Raw genomic sequence first — 17916 nt, forward strand, 5'->3', positions numbered from 1 at the left:
CTGGCGGGCAGGACGGCGAGCTCGGGCTGTTTTGAGCTCTGCAGCGCCGCCGCTGCGCCCTATAAGCTCTGGCGGGGGAATTCTTGGGGCGGGGTCAGGCGCGGGGAATTTCCAAGCCAGTCAGACCAGAAAAGAGAACTGGCCTCGTCCTCTGCTCAGCACCTAAACCCTGAGCCGGGGTTCATCAGAGAAACTCCCTGCGATGAGCAGTGGGGTCATTGTCCGGGAACTTTTTTGATGAGCTCTGAGTGGTGGAAAGTCCTCTCGATGAGTCCCCCCTCCCAGGTACTTCCCTGCAGCCTGCACTCAGTAATCCTGAGCCCCTGCAAGAAGCCTTTCCCTGGGGTTTCCCACGGTCGAATTGATTTGGGGTCGTGGACTGTAGAGATCCCAGGACGCAGACGGTGGTTCCAGTTTGGGGTTTGCCAACTTGCCGGTCCTTTCCGTTTTTCTGATATTTTGAAAACTCAAGAGTGGAAGTGATGGCTGAGTGTAGTGATTTGCTTCCACCAAATTTCTCTGTGCAGGGAAGGACAGACATGAGTGGTTTAGAAGGTCAAAAGCCGTCTGTGTATCGGCCAGTAGGAGCTCTTTGCATTGCAGGGACATTTATCTGCCGCCCTCCCACACATCATAAACTGCGAAAGCTTGGGTATTAAAAACCTTTGGCGAACCCTCAAATCATTTTTTAGGGATTAATGATCCTATTGACTGGAGGGGGTGGGGGAATCTCTGGCTCCGTATGAGGAAAAGTACCACGGTTTCTTTTTTTCCAAGTAAAGCAAAGTGTTGATCTTTGTAGTTAGTAGAGGTTCAGGATGCCTTGCAGTGTTGAAATAACTACTGAGCTCATGGAATAACTACTGAGCTGCTGCGGAGAATGGAGCCTGAGCTTACTTCTGGGGGCCCAGCTGAACAACTGGTTAGTGCCTTGCCTGAGATTGGCCCGTAAGGATGGCTGCAAAGTACCTGCTAGGTATCCTGCAGACTGCCTCTGCTGGTCCTTACTCCCAACCCCAGGCTAGCAGTTTGAGCTGTCCTCTGCTTTTGGGGAGCCACTCAGAGAACGGGGTTTGGCCTGACAATCTACCCTCTGGTTTCCCCTGCAGAATTGGAACACATGCTCCTCCCACCCCACATGCTCCTCCTAGCCTGTAAGCCAGGGGTTGATTGCTTCAACTACAAGAACTGGTCCAGGCAAAATAAAACACGGTGGTCCAAGTTCTTCAAAATTAACTGCAGGAGGCCTCTAGTTGAGCAGGGATTTCTGGTGATTATTGCAATCATCTTTCCCTACGGGCCAGGCCAGGCACTAACGAGCTCTTCTCTTTTCTTCATATCCCCCCCCCCAATATTTGAAAATAGAAAAAAATGAGCCTATAGGGTGGACACAGAAATATGAGGAGAGCATGTGAAAACTTCCCAGGGATTGACCCCATGGCCTGCAAGTTTCTGATAGGTAAATGTATGGTTATTGAGGGAAAGGGAAACTGACTATCATTAGATCTCAAATTCCAGGTTCTGCCGCTAGTTAACTGCGTGTTATGGCAGAGGTCAGTTAACTTTTTTGTGGTATGCTTGCTTTTGTACTAAGAAGGGATTTAATATTATTTAACTTCTTTGGTTTCTAAAAAATTACATTAGAACTTCTTCACAAAAGTGTGTCTAATCCTCCTTTGGAAGGATGACTGTAGCTCTTGGTGAAGCTTTTTTTTTTTGGTACCTGGTCCCGGGGATTGAACTCAGGTCCTTGCACTTTTGAAGCAGGTGCCAGAACCACTGAGCTAAATCCCCTGCCTGACTGTGGTTCTTGGAAACATCACAATATAAATTTTTTAAAGTATCATGAATCGAACTCAGGGCCTAGTGCTTGCCACACTATAAATTTTTGAAAGAATTCCAACACTATACATCATATTCTTAGTTTTCAGAACTAATCCTGTGAGAAAAGTATTGTTCCCACTTTCCTAAAAAGAAACTGAAATCCGTAAGCCATTACCCAGGCACCCTATAGAGGTTTTTCTTATTCTTATCACTATACAGTAATCATTTGGCCAATGAAATTGTATTATTGACAGTTGAAAATATATTGTGAAAATGAAACTGAATACACCATAATTTGGAATATACTCAAAAATATCTTCTATTCCAACTGTTAGATAAAATAGAGGGTAGGTGTTGCCTTATGTGGGGCTATTTGCTTTTTTAAAAAATGCACAGCAATGTCGAACTCTAAAAGCTCCACTTCTAAGGGGCACATAAAAAGATGATTTGGGGCTTCAGTTATAAAAATTCAGGAATAGGTTTCTTGGCGGCTCCTCTGATGGTTTTGTACTCCAGACAGCACAGCCAGTAGGACCTGGTGGTCCATGTTTCTGATTTAGTGTGACACCTAGTGGTCAGAGGCAGGCCCCAGCTTTCCTTGATTTATCACAAGGCCTTTTGAAAAAAATCTAGTAGGTGCCTCCAGCCTCTCAGAAGTGGGAATTCCCAAACTATTGTTTTCCTGAAAGCCTAGGAGACAGTTTTCAATAATGCAACCCAACAGGTTTTCTCTCCACATAGTCTAAGTCAACAAACATTACAGGTTTGGTGAAAAGGAGTGTACTTGGACATCGAAACCACGAGCAGACTGGCTTTCTGGGGGATGGTATACAAAAAGGAAAATGACAACACAAAGGCCTGCTTTTTGGTTTATTGTGGACGCTTTGGTATCTGGAGTTCCTCTCTGCATTGAACTAGGGGCTTTGTGCATCTTAAACTGACTTGACACCCTGAGCTACACACCTAGGCCTTTGGTTTTTGTTTTTAGTGCAGGAAGTAAACTAATGAAAAGTTTTACTTCAAAGCAGCTTTGTATATTGGCTCAGGACAAAGCCATAGAGAGTGACAGTGTGGCCAGTGACCTTCGCAGGCTTCATTGTGGGCAGGGTCGCCCTCATGGGACAAGGAGCATTGTGGGGCCCCACGGGGCTGCAGGTACCCCACGTCCTCTTTTTGGCCAGGAAATGCACGGTATGAACTAAACTTGTTGCTTCAAGTGCCCAGTGGCAAGCAGCATGGAGATTCTCTGTAAATTCAGCGGGGTGGTCCAGTAACCTCTGCTTTTCTTAACATGAGGGGCAGGGTGGCCCGTGCCAGTTAGCCTGGCCAGTGAAACCTAAATTGAATCCTACAAAGTGAACTCAGACTACCCCCCACTCAGTACTGCTAAGCTTGGAGAGAGGAGCCATGACCTTCCTCAGTTGGTGAGTTCCTTTGCCATAAACTCTGTGGTTCACTGGGGATTAAAGCCTCAAAAGATCTCAAACTCAAAGACGTCCGCACAGGAACCAGACAGGTCTCAGAAGAGTGAATCCCACTTGAACCCAAAGGAAGCAACCGGACCTGCAGCAGTACAGGCCCAGGGATGCTTCCCTCCCTGGCCACGTGGCATTCTGAGTACAGCCATGACTTTCATGTTTTGCATCTGTTTTTCTTTTCTTGGGTGCTGGGGATCAAACCTATGCCCTTGCACAAGCTGGCACGTGCTCTCTCTACCACTGAAGTACACCCCCAGGCCTCTTCCTTTGTTAAAGAGAAAAAAGCAACCCACAAGGGAGGACTTATATTGGAGAAAAGCCCCGGATGTGAGGGATGTGTTAGGGCAGTTAGTTGTTCCGATTCTATTGGTTGACATGAAAAAAACTAATTCTGGAGAAAAATCTGTGAATATATGGAATGTGGGAATATATTTTATTTCATTCACATCCATTCAAAGTCCCACAATAATGTACACTACCAGTAGGTTTTATAAATAGAAGAATGGACACTGAACAGAAACCCTACTTATTTGGGTGGAAAAGGAAAAATTATGTGAGAACTCCTTTTGGAAAGATGTCTTTTTTTTTTTTTTTTGCTACCGGGGATTGATCTCAGGCCCTTGGTCTTGCAAGGCAGGTGCCGGAACCACTGAGCCAGATCCCCAGCCCCATGGAAAGATATCTTAAAAATGTAAATAATATTCAAATCTGGATGCAAATTGTTACATCATGTTCAAAATTTCACAACATGAATGAAATGTTATACCATTCATGAATATATTGTTTATCAATAGCACATAATTGAAGAACATTTCTTGGCAAATAAAAAAAGCTAAAGAAAATAGATTTTAATCTGAAAATTTTCAAATTTTAACACATTATGAAAATCGAACAAAATGCATTTCTGTGTCTTTTGGCTAAAGAGAAATGAGTCCACAGGCCTTGAGTTTACAGCCTCATTTCCCAGCTCAGGTATGATGTTTTAATGGTAATTTCTGCTCCTATGGAACAGGAGAAGGGTGGCTTTAGCAGTTGGAACCAGGCTCTGAGGCCTGAAGAGAGTTGTCCATCACCCAAAGCAATGTTGAAAGACTACAGCATAAAAGAAGTGCAAAGTCTAAAAACTGACTTTTTTTGTGTGTGTTTGCAGTACTGGGGATGGATCCTAGGGCCTTCACATGAAGCTAATCCCAGCCCTTTAAAAAATATTTTTATGTTGAGACAGGGTCTTACTAAAAGGTTAAATTGTCCAGGCTGGGCTTGAACTTGCAATCCTTCTACATTCAGACGCCCAGAACTCTGGGATTCCAGGAGTGCACTGCCATACTCGGTGAAGTTCTGATTTTCTCACAAGCAGTATGTACACATTTTTTATTTTTTAGTCCTCTTACCCAGTAAGCATCCTGTTCTATGCAGGGATCCTGCAGTGCTGTGCCCTGGCCACATGCCCGGGGAGGGAGGAGGCCTGCACGTGTGGCCCTTGGCCAGGATCCCGGCCTCTCCCTTTTCATGACTTGCTGGCAGCAACCAAATAATATTTGTAGGTGCATGGGGCTGCTCAGGCTCTGTGCTTTCTGGGAGGAGTAGCTGGATCTGGGAGGAAGTGGCTAAAGAGCACGTCGTTCCCCTGCATGCCAGTGTCCCGTGTCAATTCACTGGCATCTAGTTGGGGTGGGAGGAGACTTAGAAACAAGGCAGATCCACACCAGAGCTGATGCTCGGGAGGGTATGAGACAACAGCAACGCAGCCCGTCCTTGCACACCGTAATCAGGAAAGGGGCTCATGATCCTGTCCACATCAGGGCAAAACCAAACTCACTGCCAAACCGTGTGGAGAAGTGGGGACATTTTCTTCTTAAGGTCTAAGGTCTCGGGAATAGGTTAGGACACAGGTAAACAGTTGGAGTTGCTAAAAGATTTGTTCAAGGCTATTACTGGGGAAGGATACCTGCAGTGCTGTTGATTTCGAACGTAATTCTTAGTTGTGTTTTACACACTACAAGCAAATGTGAGACAGAATAAGAGGAGCAAACAGAAGGCACACAGAGGAGTGGATTGCCCAGAATGTTTGTTCTTTCTAGCAGGTCCTGGCTGTCCCAGTCCAGTCCCACGGCTATCACATTGTCCCCCTGGATAGGCCACTTGGCTTGCTTCAGGAATACTCACCATTTCCTGTGTCCTGGGCCTGTTTTTTGGTTTGTTTTTCTACAGGGGCTCACACCCAGGGCCTTGGCCATGCTAGGTAAGTGCCTTACCACTGAGCTGTGCCCCAACCCCCTAGGAGTGTTTAGGAATGATTTATTTTTTAACCAAGAACACAGATACTTTTGGAAAGTATCTCACTTTTAGAAAATGAGGTAGATTAGTGCATCACCCAGTCTTTCAATGCAACGTTTGAACACTGGCTGGGGATTTAGCTCAGTGGTTCCGCCGCCTGCCTCGCGAGTGCAAGGACCGGAGTTCGATCCCCAGGACAAAAAAAAACAAAAAACAAAAAACAACCAAACAAAAAAAACAAAAACACTGGGCCCTTGGGACAGTGGGAGAAATCCGGAAGAGGGGCATCCCTGCGCACACGGACCGAGACTCAGGAAATCGGGGTGAGGTAGGGCACAGGGTGGTTCTTGTTAAATGCATGTTGTGAAGATGATGAGGAAGAGAGACTGGGCGGGGTGGCACATGCCATGATCCTAGCATGTGAGAGGCTGAAGCAGGAGGATCACCACAAGTTTGAGCCAGTTGGGCTACATGGTGAGTTCAAGGTCAGCATGGACTACTTCCTACGTTCTGTCTCAAAAAGCCAAAAAATAAAATGAAAAAATAGAGCGCAGGGAAGTGAATGTATAACCCAGTCACCATGTCGGCTCGGTCGCCACCTCCAAGATGCCAGGACCTCGGAAAACACCAAGCATGATTTCGGGGCAGAGAAGGCAGGGACACAGGAGAAATAGAACAGGCTGCCCATGGGTTTAAGGGAGTAGAGAGACCACACTGGAATAAATCTACACCAAGAGGAAAACAGTGTTGACAGTACTGTCTGCAGCGACATCTCCTGGCCATTGGTGGAAGCTTTTTCTCTCTCTGAGGAATCACCTTTTTTGCTTGTTTCTGTTTTGTGTTTTCTTTGGACAGGGTGTCTGAGTAGTTTAGGCAGGCCTCCAGCCCGGGATCCTCCTGCCTCAGCCTCTGGGATCAGTGCTGGCATGCACCTTCAAGTCCAGCAGATCATTTCCCGAAGGAGGGGAAAGTAGGGTGAGGATATACACTGAGGCTAGATATTTGGTTGGGATGACTGGGAACCATTTACCACAGTGCCAAGGAAAAACCCCTTGCCTGCTAGCCAGCCTCTCCAGCAGCCCCTTGGTCAGTCGGCTCTGTCCACTGTGCTTTTGAAATGGCACCCAGACCTCTTCCTATTCCACTGGCCCCTTAGGAGTACAGGCCCTGTTGTACCATGGTAGCGTCTTGATTTGTTGTTTATACATTTATTAAACAGCATTTGATCTGATTATCAAATATCATCATCTTCAGACCCATTCTTTAGATAAGTATCACCCCCCCCCAATACTGGGGGTTGAACCCAGGGCCTTCACACTGAGCTACATCCCAGTCCTTTTTAAATTTCTACTTTGAGACATGGTCTCACTACGTTTCACAGTCTGAGCTTGAATTTAAGATCCTCCTGCTTCAATCATAAGTCACAACACCTGGCTGCACTCTATTTTAAACAAAATTGAGGCTCATAAAGCTGAAGGAGCCAGGCAGGGTAGCACACACTTGTAATGCCAGCACTTGGGAGGCTGAGGCAGGAGGATCACTATAAATTTGAGGCTAGCTGGGCTAAATAGTCAGTTCAAAGCTGGCTTGAACTGCATAGCAAGACCCTGTCTCAATAAACCAAAAGCAAAAACAAAAAACAAACACCGGAAAGAATTCACTCACTAGGTGGTCTCAGACCTAGCATGTAAATTCACCCTCCCCCTGCTCCCCACCAAACCCTACAATGTTTGTTCCTTTTTTTTTTTTAGCTTTCAAAGATATCGGCCTACATTATGCATTGTATTTTCCATATTTTAAATTTTTAATTAGATTAGTGTATGTGGTTTAAAAAAATCAAGACGTCTAAAAGGGTTATAATCATACAATTCAAGTTCTTGGGTCTGGGGCGGTGTAGCTCAGTGCTAGAGCACATGTTTAGCAAAACCCAAGGTCCTAGGTTTGATCTCTACCACCACACACACGCACACAAATTCTTTTCACTGCTGTTTTAAATACACATTTCCACCAAAAGATGGAAAGAGGGAGAAGGGAGAAATGAAGGGGAAGTGAGCGGTTCTGTGGCCTGCCTCGCAAGCGCAAGGACCCGAGTTCAATCCCCGGTACCAGAAGAAAAAAGATCTGTTCTGTACACGTACCAACTCCCGCATGGTGAATATAATCATTATGTACTGCAAATATGTCCTAATAAATTAAAATTTGAGGAATAAAATAACGCATCTTTCCTCATATGATTTTGTATAATGGCACTGAGGCAGGAGATTAGAGCAGGGCAAGGCGGCTGGGCAAGCGGGTGCGACCTGGGCGTCACAGAGATCCAGGACATGCGCAGTAGAGCTTCCAAGCCGTGCGCCCGGGGCGATCAGAGACCGCTACCTTCAGTTCCTGGGCACAGATCAAGCAGAATTTTGACAGGACGGGCTAGGCCTGACATCAGAATGGTGGTATACAGATGGCGGCCACTGCCTCCTTTTTCTTTCTCTCTTTCTTCCTTTTTCTTTTTGGTACCGGGGATTGAACTCAGGTCCTTGAGCTTGCAAGGCAGGTGGCGGAACCACTGAGCTAAATCCCCGGCCCACCTTTAATACTTTTAATGAATATAAAATCTCGCTCCTCGGTTTCCTGTCCAATTCTTTGTTCAGAACAAGAGCCTAGGAAGGACCCCTGGGAAAGGCACAGAGCCCCAACACCCCACTAACAGAATCTCCGGGGACCTGAGAAGGCCTGCAGAAGTGTGAATTCCTCAGCCGGCATTTACAGCCCTCCGGAGTCAGACCCTTCCTAGCTTAGCCCCTGCGGGTCCCCCTTGGTCCCCAGCACGCCACTCAGCTGCTCTGGCCTTTCGAGGACTCTTCCCTCTCCCTCCCCGCCTCCCTGTCCAGGGGCCACTGTCCTTCAGCTTCCTTCCCAGGCCCGACCTTTTCAAACCCCTTCTCTGCCTTCCTCACCTTTGTTTCTGTGTTCCGTCCTTTTCCGGTCCCTTCTTTCAGTTTGTCTTGCACATTGGTCCACACTTACCTCCTGCTCCTTAGCCATTTCTTGACCCCCCGGTCAGACACGTCTGGGTAGAAGATGGATGGGATCTCCAGTGTGAGAGGAAAACATTCATTTCTTCGGCATCTCCCTTACCCAGACCTTCATCTACAGTCTGAGAACCCTTTTTCTCCATAGCTGTCATAATCATTCTTTGATTCGCCTTTTCTGTTGATAGTTTGCTCTTCATTCAATCAACTTTCCTACTCTGTGGGGAAATTATCTCCAGAGGTCACGGCTTCTTCCTTCCAGTGAGTAAACTATCGCCATTGCCACCTGACAAAGGAAGCAGACCCCTGGGGTGGAGGCCATTAGGAGGATGGGTACCAAACTGAGTCACCACAGAGCCCAGCCCGCTGTCCTAGGGGAATGAGGGCAGGGGCAGTAGGAGAAGAAATGAAGACTTGGTTGTGAGAGACTTAGATATTGGCTCCTTCTCCTCTGCCCTCTTCTAGTGCCCGAGAGTCACCTGTGCAGTGGGACACCGGGCCAGGAGAGTGAGTCCTCTCTTTAGCCCTTCAGTTAAGGAGTCAGGTGAGGGGACAGAAGCTTGCTTAGTCCAACTCCCCTGGGGGACAGGTGAATAGCAAGTTGGGGCAGAAGTTCTGCGTTAGAGAAGGTCCTGTGTTAGCAATGCTTTGAGCACAGAACAGCGGGAAGGGGGCTGAATGGGAATGTGGCTGGCTGATTGGTTGGCAGGTCCCCTGGCAGGGAGACGCCTCCCATCGATGCACTTGGTGCCCCAACGCCCATGTGACTGGCTGACCTGCAGGATGTGGCTGGAAGGCCCACAGCAGCCCTTCCATGGTGCTTTTGATGGCTTTCAGAAGTTGGGGTATTTCCGACCCAAAATAACATACCTCAAAAGCTTGACCTAGTTTAACAAAGTATACACGAACTATCAGAATTCAAAGTGAAAAGCCCACGGGCGTATGGAGAAGGATGTATGCTTTGTAGCTTCAAACTCGGGCACCATCCTGAGCAATTCGATTCCCTGATGAGCTTCCCTCAGAGGAAATCCTAGGGCGGAGGTTGGACTGTCCAGGGTAGGCTCCCTGTCATGGCCTCTGACCACAGAGAATTCACCCAAATACTATTACTTACGACCATTCACTAAATTTTTGAGTAAAAGTACTCCAGAAGGTTACAGACGTGTCTGATGTCAGGGTGTCACCACAACTTTCCACTGTTAAAGACCTTCACTCTCTCACTTGGAGCTTTGCTGCTCTCGATTTTGGGTGTAGCAATTTGTCAGGCCAGCCCTGGGTGAGTCATATGGGCAACAGCAAGAGTGACAAGTATGCCGGAGGGCTGCCGTCTAGGGGGTGCTGAAACTGAGACTACAAATAGGTGGGGGTTCCTGGGCCAGCCCCCTTCACGGCCTCAGGCATCAAAAAGGAGCCTTGCCCACAAGAGAGAGCAAAAGCCCCCGCCTCTGTCACTCCTGCCCCACAGGAAAAGCTCAAGGTGATAATGAATTTGGTGCTTTCAAAATGTCACAGACAGGCTCTCACCCCTTCCTCCCCCAGACTTCTGATGAGAGGCTTTCCCTCTGGGTACATTCACTTGCTTAGTTCCTGCTTTCTTAGCTGTGTTTTGTCAAAGGATTGATTAAGATTAAAGGCTGGGGGAAGGGCAGGGTGTGAGGCCCTGGGTTCAATCCCCAGCAACACACACACCTCACAGATCAAAGAAGAAGTGTAAAATATTGACAAAACAAGGATAATATGAGGGAATATCACTCAGAGGGAAAAAAGCACAGTCGGGCCAGGTATGGTGCTACACACCTGTAATCTTGGCAGTTTGGAGGCTGAGGCAGGAGGACCATGAGTTTGAGGCCATCCTGGGCTGCATAATGGACTCAAAGCTGGTATGGACTACATAGTGAACCCTTTCTCCACCTCCACCTCAAAATGAACAGCACTGTAGGTAAAGAAAAAGCATACATCAGTTTGTCAAGCATTTATTAAGCACTTACTTTGTGCTAAGGTGTAGAGGTACGATGAAAATAAAATATACTTCCTGCTCTCAAGGTGCTTCTGGACTAGTGGAGAGGTAGTGATTCTAGTAGTTGGTGGTAAGCAACATGGCTGGCATTAGGACCTGATGCTCAGGGAGCATGGGACGGGGAAGCTAAGTCACACAGAGTGGATTGGTCCAGGGGTCTTTGAAAGGGAAAGCAGGAGTCTGTCAGGAAGCAGGGGTGGGCGGCAGATGTGGCACGGGAGGGGCTGAGCCTGGTGTGAGGACAAGCAGTGCCACAAGGCTGTGTGTGAGGCAGGAGGCGAGGTGTGGTAGTGTGAGGCAGGAAAGACAGGGGCACAGCCATGGGAGGCAGCAGAGAAGCTGAGATGGCACCCCAAGAGCTATGGAAGGCCACTGAGGCGTTTTAAATGGTGATGGTGGCCAGGCGTGCACCTCAGGAGGGACAAAAAGACAGGAGTGAGTGAGGTGGGAGGCTGGTGACTGGGAAGGAAAATGGCGGACAAGAGGTCTAGGGATTGGCTGTCTGAGGTGAAGGGGAGAGGGCAGGGTCTGGGAGCTCTGCTTTGGGCTTTCGCTCCTTTTCAGGGAGCCAGGAGTTCTGCCTTGCACACGTGAATTTCAAGGGCCCTCTGAATATAAGACAAACAATTTAATGTGAGGAGTCCTAAGAGTATGTGATATTTGAAAGTGTTGGCATAAAATAACAACTCTGCTCTAAGGGAAATATGAAAATAGTTTATTGTATTTTTTTCTTCCCAGTACCAGGGATCAAACTCAGGACCTTGCACTTGTGAGGCAGGTGAGGTTCCACTGAGCTAAATCCCAGGCCCTGATAATAGTTTATCCAGGCCACATGGCCAGGGAATGCCAATTCAAGTGACCCTGAATGACATGGTCTGCCATGGAAGAGTTAACATAAGCTTTCATAGTCAGAACAAAAACAGTTATAAGCCAACATATTTACCAGTTTCGCAGGTGGAGTTGTCAGGCGGTGGGTTCTAGCAAAGAAGAAAAATCTCTTCTATAGTATTCCGATGTTCTATCCTCCTCAGGGTTAGGGTTGGTGGGAGGCTACAGTATGTCTAAGTAGCAATGCATTCGTTCCAAGTGCTTTATGTAGAAGTCATGAGGATCTTACGCCAGAGGCTGAGGTCAGTGCTCCATGGCTATTAAAAGGGGATAAAGATGACCCAAGATTCCTTTGGTCTTTGTGTGCCGCGTTCCATCTCCCCCATCGGGATGTTCCAGTCAGCCCAGGTTGAACAGTCTGCGGAATCTTGAATATAGACGTGGCTTCTTCGGAGAATTTCCATTCATGGAAGTTATCAGCTTATTTGCGAACTAGCTAAAGTGACAAAGCCAGCCAGGAATGGTGGATAGAGGCCTATCGCAGTCGCTTTCCTTGTTGCTGAGACACACTGCCTGAGGCTTACAATTTAAAGGAGGGAAGGTTTATTTTAGCTCCTATCTCAGTCCACAGTCAGCTGGCTCCAAGGCAAGACAGCATGAAGCAAGGCAAGAAGAGAGCTGCTCACGGCCTGGCGGACGGGACGCAGAGAGGGGAGGGAGGAGCCAGGGAAGGAGTAAGTCCTTCCCAGTCAGACCCGGTGACCCAGCTCCTCTGATCAGGTCCCTCTTCACAGCACCGAGGTAGTTGTAGCACCCACGTCCCAGTGACCTTTCCCAAACCCCTCCTCAGAGTGCACGAGGCTTTGGTGTGGGGGGAGCCAGGTATAAACCATAACAAGATCCAAAGGCCGAGAAAACCAGCATTGAAGGGGTGAGCTGAGGCTGAGGAGTCAGCAGAGGAAATAGAGAAAAAGCGTATCCCAGAAGTGGGAGGACACCCAAAGGAGGGGATGTCCGTGAAGCTGAACGCGGGGGGAGTTCAAGAAGGTGATCATTGTAGCGAGTATCGAGTGTGACAAGACAGTGGGTCTGTGCATCATCACACTGATTTGGGAACGCTCACTAATGCCGCGCAGTTGGAGAAGAAAAAGGCCAGACTGAAAGAGGAGAACCTTTTACGTAAGACGTGTTGTTTAATTACTTTCAAACAGTCATGCATTTAGTGATGGGACATGTTTTGAGAAGTTCTCCCTTAGGTGATTGCATCATTGTGCAGACATCGTGGAGTATGCTCCCTTGCAGTTGGTAGACTCTCTTGCGTTTTCTCAGTGAGCAGATGGAGGTTGATGAGGTCAGATGAGGCGCCCAGGGTACCCTCTGTATGGAAGAATCCTCTACAGTGTTTGCACAATGATGAAATCACCTAATGAGGCACTTCTCAAAGCATGTCCCATCATTAGGTCATGTGTGACTGTATTTGAAAGGAATTAAACAGCCTATCTTAAATAAAATGTTCTCTTCTTTCAGTCCGGCCTTTTTCTTCTCAAATTTTCCTGAAAAAATATCACCTGAATATATATAATCATCTATTGTTTCGAAGGCCATGAAGATCAAAACAACAAATTAAGTCAAGCAAAGAGGGATGGGGTAGGGGCTGGGGGTTTAGCTCAGTGGTTCTGCCACCTGCCTCACGAGTGCAAGTACACTGCAGAATAATGATTAAAAGAGTAGAACACGCTGGGTGTTGCGGTGCACACCAGTTATCCCAGAAATCTGGAAGGCTGAGACAAGAGGATCTCAAGTTCAAACCCATCCTGGGCAAGGCTGGGGATTTGGCTCAGGGGCACCGTGCCTGCATCACGAGCCAAGGTCCTGAGTTCGATCCCTGGTACAGGTAAAAAAATGTTTTTATTATCATCTATCATAATTGAGGGTTATGGTTTACGTCTAGAAGGTCCCCCCGAACGCCCATGCTCAGGAGCAGGGTTTTTGGAAGCGGACTGGATGGTGGGCGTCACAGTCATCAGACGACGCCTTCACTGATGAGGTCAGCAGCTGGGGCCCGGGGAGAAGCAGGTTGCCGGGGCTGACCTGCGAGGGTGCAGCTCCTCGCTGCCTCTTCTCTTCAGTCTCTGCTTCCTGGGTGGCATGACATGAGCCCTCTCCTCCTCTAGGCTCTTCTGTGTTGCCATTTGTGCTTTGGAGCCCCTGAAACTGTGAGCCACAATAAACCTCCCTCCTTCACGCTGTGGGTGATAGGAACTGTGACCAGCGCACAGACACAACACGGGTACGTAGTTGCATGTGCTGTACTTTTACACGACTGGCAGCACAGTTGTGTTTCCACCAGCGTTCACAGACACATGCGTTAAGAGGGTGCCGTATTACCAGGTGACAGGAATTGTTCAGAGCGGCAATAATTGTGTATCATCACTTACGCGGTCTGCCGTTGATGGAAACCCCTTCTTACAAGGCTGGCAGTGTCCTTCAGGGCCATGTTTGAAAGATTTACCAATCCTACATTAAAATCATGTCGTGAAAATTTAGAATCGCTTTCCTTTTCTCAGCGAACGGTCAGTGGTTGCTAAGGTTAGACGAGGTGCCCAAGGTCACGCAGCTGAACGATCAGGACTAGAATCTAGATCTGTAGGTGTTTAGAGAGCTCACCCTGTGCAGCAGATACAAATATACCACATATATATGTGACATACAAAACAGTGCCTATGCTAAGGAGGAAAAATAAATAAACCAGGGGAAAGTTGACACTTAGGGTGAGTGGCTAGGGAAGTTGAGAAGGCAGCACCAGGAAGCGGAGCCCTAGAGGAAGGATGGCCTGTGTGGTATCAGCCAGTGCAAAGGCCCTGAGGTGGAACCACCCTAAGTGTCAGAAGGAGCCAGTGTGGGTGAAGTAGAGTGAGTCACAGGAAGCTTAATAGGAAATGAAGTCAGAGGCAGCAGAGAACCAGACTGATGCTGGGATTCTAGGAACATTTAGTAAGTTCTCCATTAAATGTCACTTTTCTTCCATGTAAAATGACCTACTTACCTTGGAAGTAACATTAGGTCCCAGCCGGGAGTGGGACAGGAGCCCTGGTACTGAAGAGTAGTAGAAGTTCCCTCTGTAAGGTGGCTGATGAGGTGGCCCAGCTGCTCATTGCCCCCATGCACTTTGAAAGAACTGATTCAGAAGGGACTATGTCCCTGTGGCCGCCGTTCCTGTGAGTATGTGCCCTGCCCATCTTCCTGTCCACCCCTCACCCCATTTCCCACCCTCAGCCTTTTCACTAAATTCCAACAGCCTTGCCCTGGCAGTGCCTGCCACATTTTTGGGGTCTTACACATTACATTGTCTGCACTTCTGGGAAACATGGAACCCACCCTTCCGAGTTGTGACGGAGCCCAGATCTTCAGTTCTTTTCATGATCAGGCTTTTAGGTCCTGGCCAATTCCACTCACAACTACCTGAAAGGGAAAAAAAGACTCGTTAAGGCCTCACCAGATGTCGTATAGAGGGCCGGTGACACAGTCCATAAGGAATTTACCAGTGGGCACCACATATAGGAAAGACCAGGATTTGTTTAGATCACTGAGTGCACGGGATGGTGGCAAATTTCGAGGAGACAAATTGCACAGCCAGAGTGAGAGACTGGGGTATCTATTTAGTTATTTTTGTTTAACTGTATTTGAGTTTTATCTGAATAATATCTCTTTTCTTGTGTATATCCCCACCGTTGAGTATGATATTAGGGTTTCCATAATGTTCTCTTGGACAGGCATCAAGAAGAAGCCCGAGGGGATGTCCCTCTCCTTCCCATTTAACAGTTGTAAAGGTCACATATTTTTCATCAATATCTCAGCTTTAGGCTCATGAACTTCTTGGAGTCACAGTCTGTGGAGTTCTCTGGATAAGCTTGTTTCACTCTAGAGTGGGGAATCCATGGTTGGACTTTAGCCTTCTTGACAGCTGTGGGAGTAACTATGAGTGCGTCATATGGTCCTTTCCGTACAGGTTGCAGAGGGATCTTTTTCCACTTTTTAACATAAACTTGGCGGGCTTTACCAAATGGGCAGGAGTTAGCACAGGGAGGACCTCTTTCTCTGAGTGTTCTATAGCAGTCGGCCCCTTTGCATGTCCATCTGAAGTTTCTGTTTACCTGCCTTTTTGGCTTCTAGGTCTGCCTTAGCATTGCTTTTTGCTATTGCATCTTTTCCTTTTAGGTGTCCAGAGCAATGCATCACTGCTACTTTATCAGGTTCCCACACTGCTGCCAATAGCTGTATTATTTCCTGTTTATTTTTAATGCTTGCCCTCTGCTGTGAGAAGACCATGCCCTTTATATATTATGCCATGACTATAAAGGGTAGCAAAGGCATAGCAGGAGTCTGTATAAACGTTTACCCTCTTTCCCTTTGTCCATCAGAGAGCCTGTTGAGCACCCAGAGCTCTGTTTGCTGAGCTGACCACGCAGTGGGGAGGGGTCCCGCTTGGACCACTTCATCTTGAGTCATCTCTGCATAGCCAGCATAGCATATCCCATTTTCCATGAAGCTGCTTCCATCTGTGAACAGGACGAAATCAGCAGCAGGCAGCAGGGTTTTGTGCAGATCTGGATGACTTGAGAACAACCTGTCCATGACGCTGAAGCAGTTGTGGTCAGGGGGACCAGGTTCTGAGGGCAAAAAGGTAGCGGGATTCAAGGTTTTAACTGGAACAAAATGTAGGTGGAGGTTCTCACAGGAGGGCCTGATATTGTGTGATTCTGTTATTCGAAAGCCACTGATGTCCTCTACTATTCAACAGTTCTAGGACATCATGGGGAACCTGAATAGTCAATTCCTGCCCTAAAGTTAGCTTGTCAGCCTCCTTTATCAGCGTAACAGCAGCTGCCAGAGCTCATAAACAAGGGGGCTATCCCTTTTAATAACTCTGTTTTTCCACAGAAGATATTATATTTTGAAAATGGCTATTATAAACATATCACATACTATTTAGATCCTTTGATGACTACCAATGTAAACATTTTATAACAACATATTTAGGTAATATTCATTGATGTAAGGCCTGAAAAAAGCCTCTTTAGATTTAGAAAGGGTATCTGTATGATTTGACTTTTTGGGGAAAGATATAACATTAGCTCAGGGGAGGAAAGGATGGTTTCTGTATTTTCTATTGCCTTGTTCTGGGTTTAGCCCTCATCGGTGCAGTGCTTTATGGCTGTCCAGTACTGTTGTCAGAGAAGTTTGGGTGCTGAGAAATTTCACCCTGCTGTCACCACAGTTAACACATTAAAAGGCAGACAGAAAAAAAAAAAAAGACAGGATGCTTGTCTTCTCTAGCAAGTGGCTGAACTTCTATGTATACAAATAGAAACTTTAAAAGTACAGTAGTTGCGACAGTCAAAGCAGGCTGCTAACTCAGCTGGAGGGATCCTTGGTCTAGGAAAGTTTTGTGTGTCTTACGTTCTTAAGCAGACAGGATGGTACCCTGTGGAATTGGATCTTGGGACAGAGAAGTGCTTGAGGCTCTCTAAGTGGGGCCTTGGGCCAGGGCCAGCAAAAACGCTGGACTAAGAAGATCCAATCTTTAGTGGTATTAGAGGTTGTACTGTAAAATGCAAATGATCTCTGATAAAGTAGGGTTATTTACGAAGATTAATGGTTTTTGCTACACAGACCACCACAGGGAGAGAGGCCAGACACACTGTTGGACCCTTAACCTGTTACTCAAAGCTTGATTTGTGTTTTCTTTTCTTTCGAGGCAATCAAGTACTCAAAACTTGTTTTTGCCACAAAACAAAACAATGAAGGGTGACTCTTCATTTAGGCCCACAGATACCCAATAAGTAAATAAAAGCAGAACAAAGCTGATCTCCATTCTGTACATTAGAACTTTGGGTCAGACCCTTGTTCACCTCTGCATAGAGGCATGGTAATTATTTAGGGAGCATCTGTCTAAAAGCTGTCAAAACAAATTTACTTAGCTTTAAATTTATATAACCTATGTTATCTCCCTTCAACACAGTGGGTGCCAAGATGAGAGGTTTGTAGGGGCGTTCAGCTATCAGCGAGCTTCCGGAAGTCTCCAGTCATTGCCCTACACCTAAGTTCAACTTGGATTCCAGCAGAGCCTCCGCAAGCCCGAGGCTGCCCTCGGGCACAAGAGCTTTTCCCAGAGCCAGCTTGCAAAGCCAGAACCAGATATGACCAAGCAGACACCAGCCCATCCCAGACAACATGGAAAGGTTGGTCCTATTGTCACAGGGCCAGTCCGATTCCTCTTCATCTCCTCAAGCTCGGGCCCCTTCCTCCCTTCACTATTTTCTTTCACTTTCTGACTCTGCCTTCATCAATCTGCCTTTCTCGTGCTAATGCATCCTGACGCTCTTTTTCTACGACACTGACACCGAGTCAGAAACCTACCCCCGGGAGTGAGCTGAAGTTCCTGCCTCCTCTTTGGCGGGGGGGGGGG

General features: G+C 47.2%; 1 protein-coding gene across 1 annotated transcript in view; it reads right to left on the reverse strand.

Moving 5' to 3' along the window:
• The window catches only part of Nfkbia (NFKB inhibitor alpha), an 11851-nt gene extending 3236 nt beyond the window's left edge, over window positions 1-8615 (reverse strand). Inside the window, exons 1-2 of the mRNA XM_010633629.2 lie at window positions 8528-8615; window positions 355-519 (exon numbers count right to left, since the gene is read on the reverse strand). Of these exons, the coding sequence (XP_010631931.1) occupies window positions 355-519; window positions 8528-8615 (253 nt within the window). The remainder of the gene's footprint in view (window positions 1-354; window positions 520-8527) is intronic.
• Between the last annotated feature and the right edge of the window lie 9301 nt (window positions 8616-17916).

Source organism: Fukomys damarensis, unplaced genomic scaffold (genome assembly GCF_012274545.1).
Source record: "Fukomys damarensis isolate Sample0158 unplaced genomic scaffold, DMR_v1.0_HiC HiC_scaffold_17, whole genome shotgun sequence".
In the NCBI taxonomy this organism is placed as follows: Eukaryota; Metazoa; Chordata; class Mammalia; order Rodentia; family Bathyergidae; genus Fukomys; species Fukomys damarensis.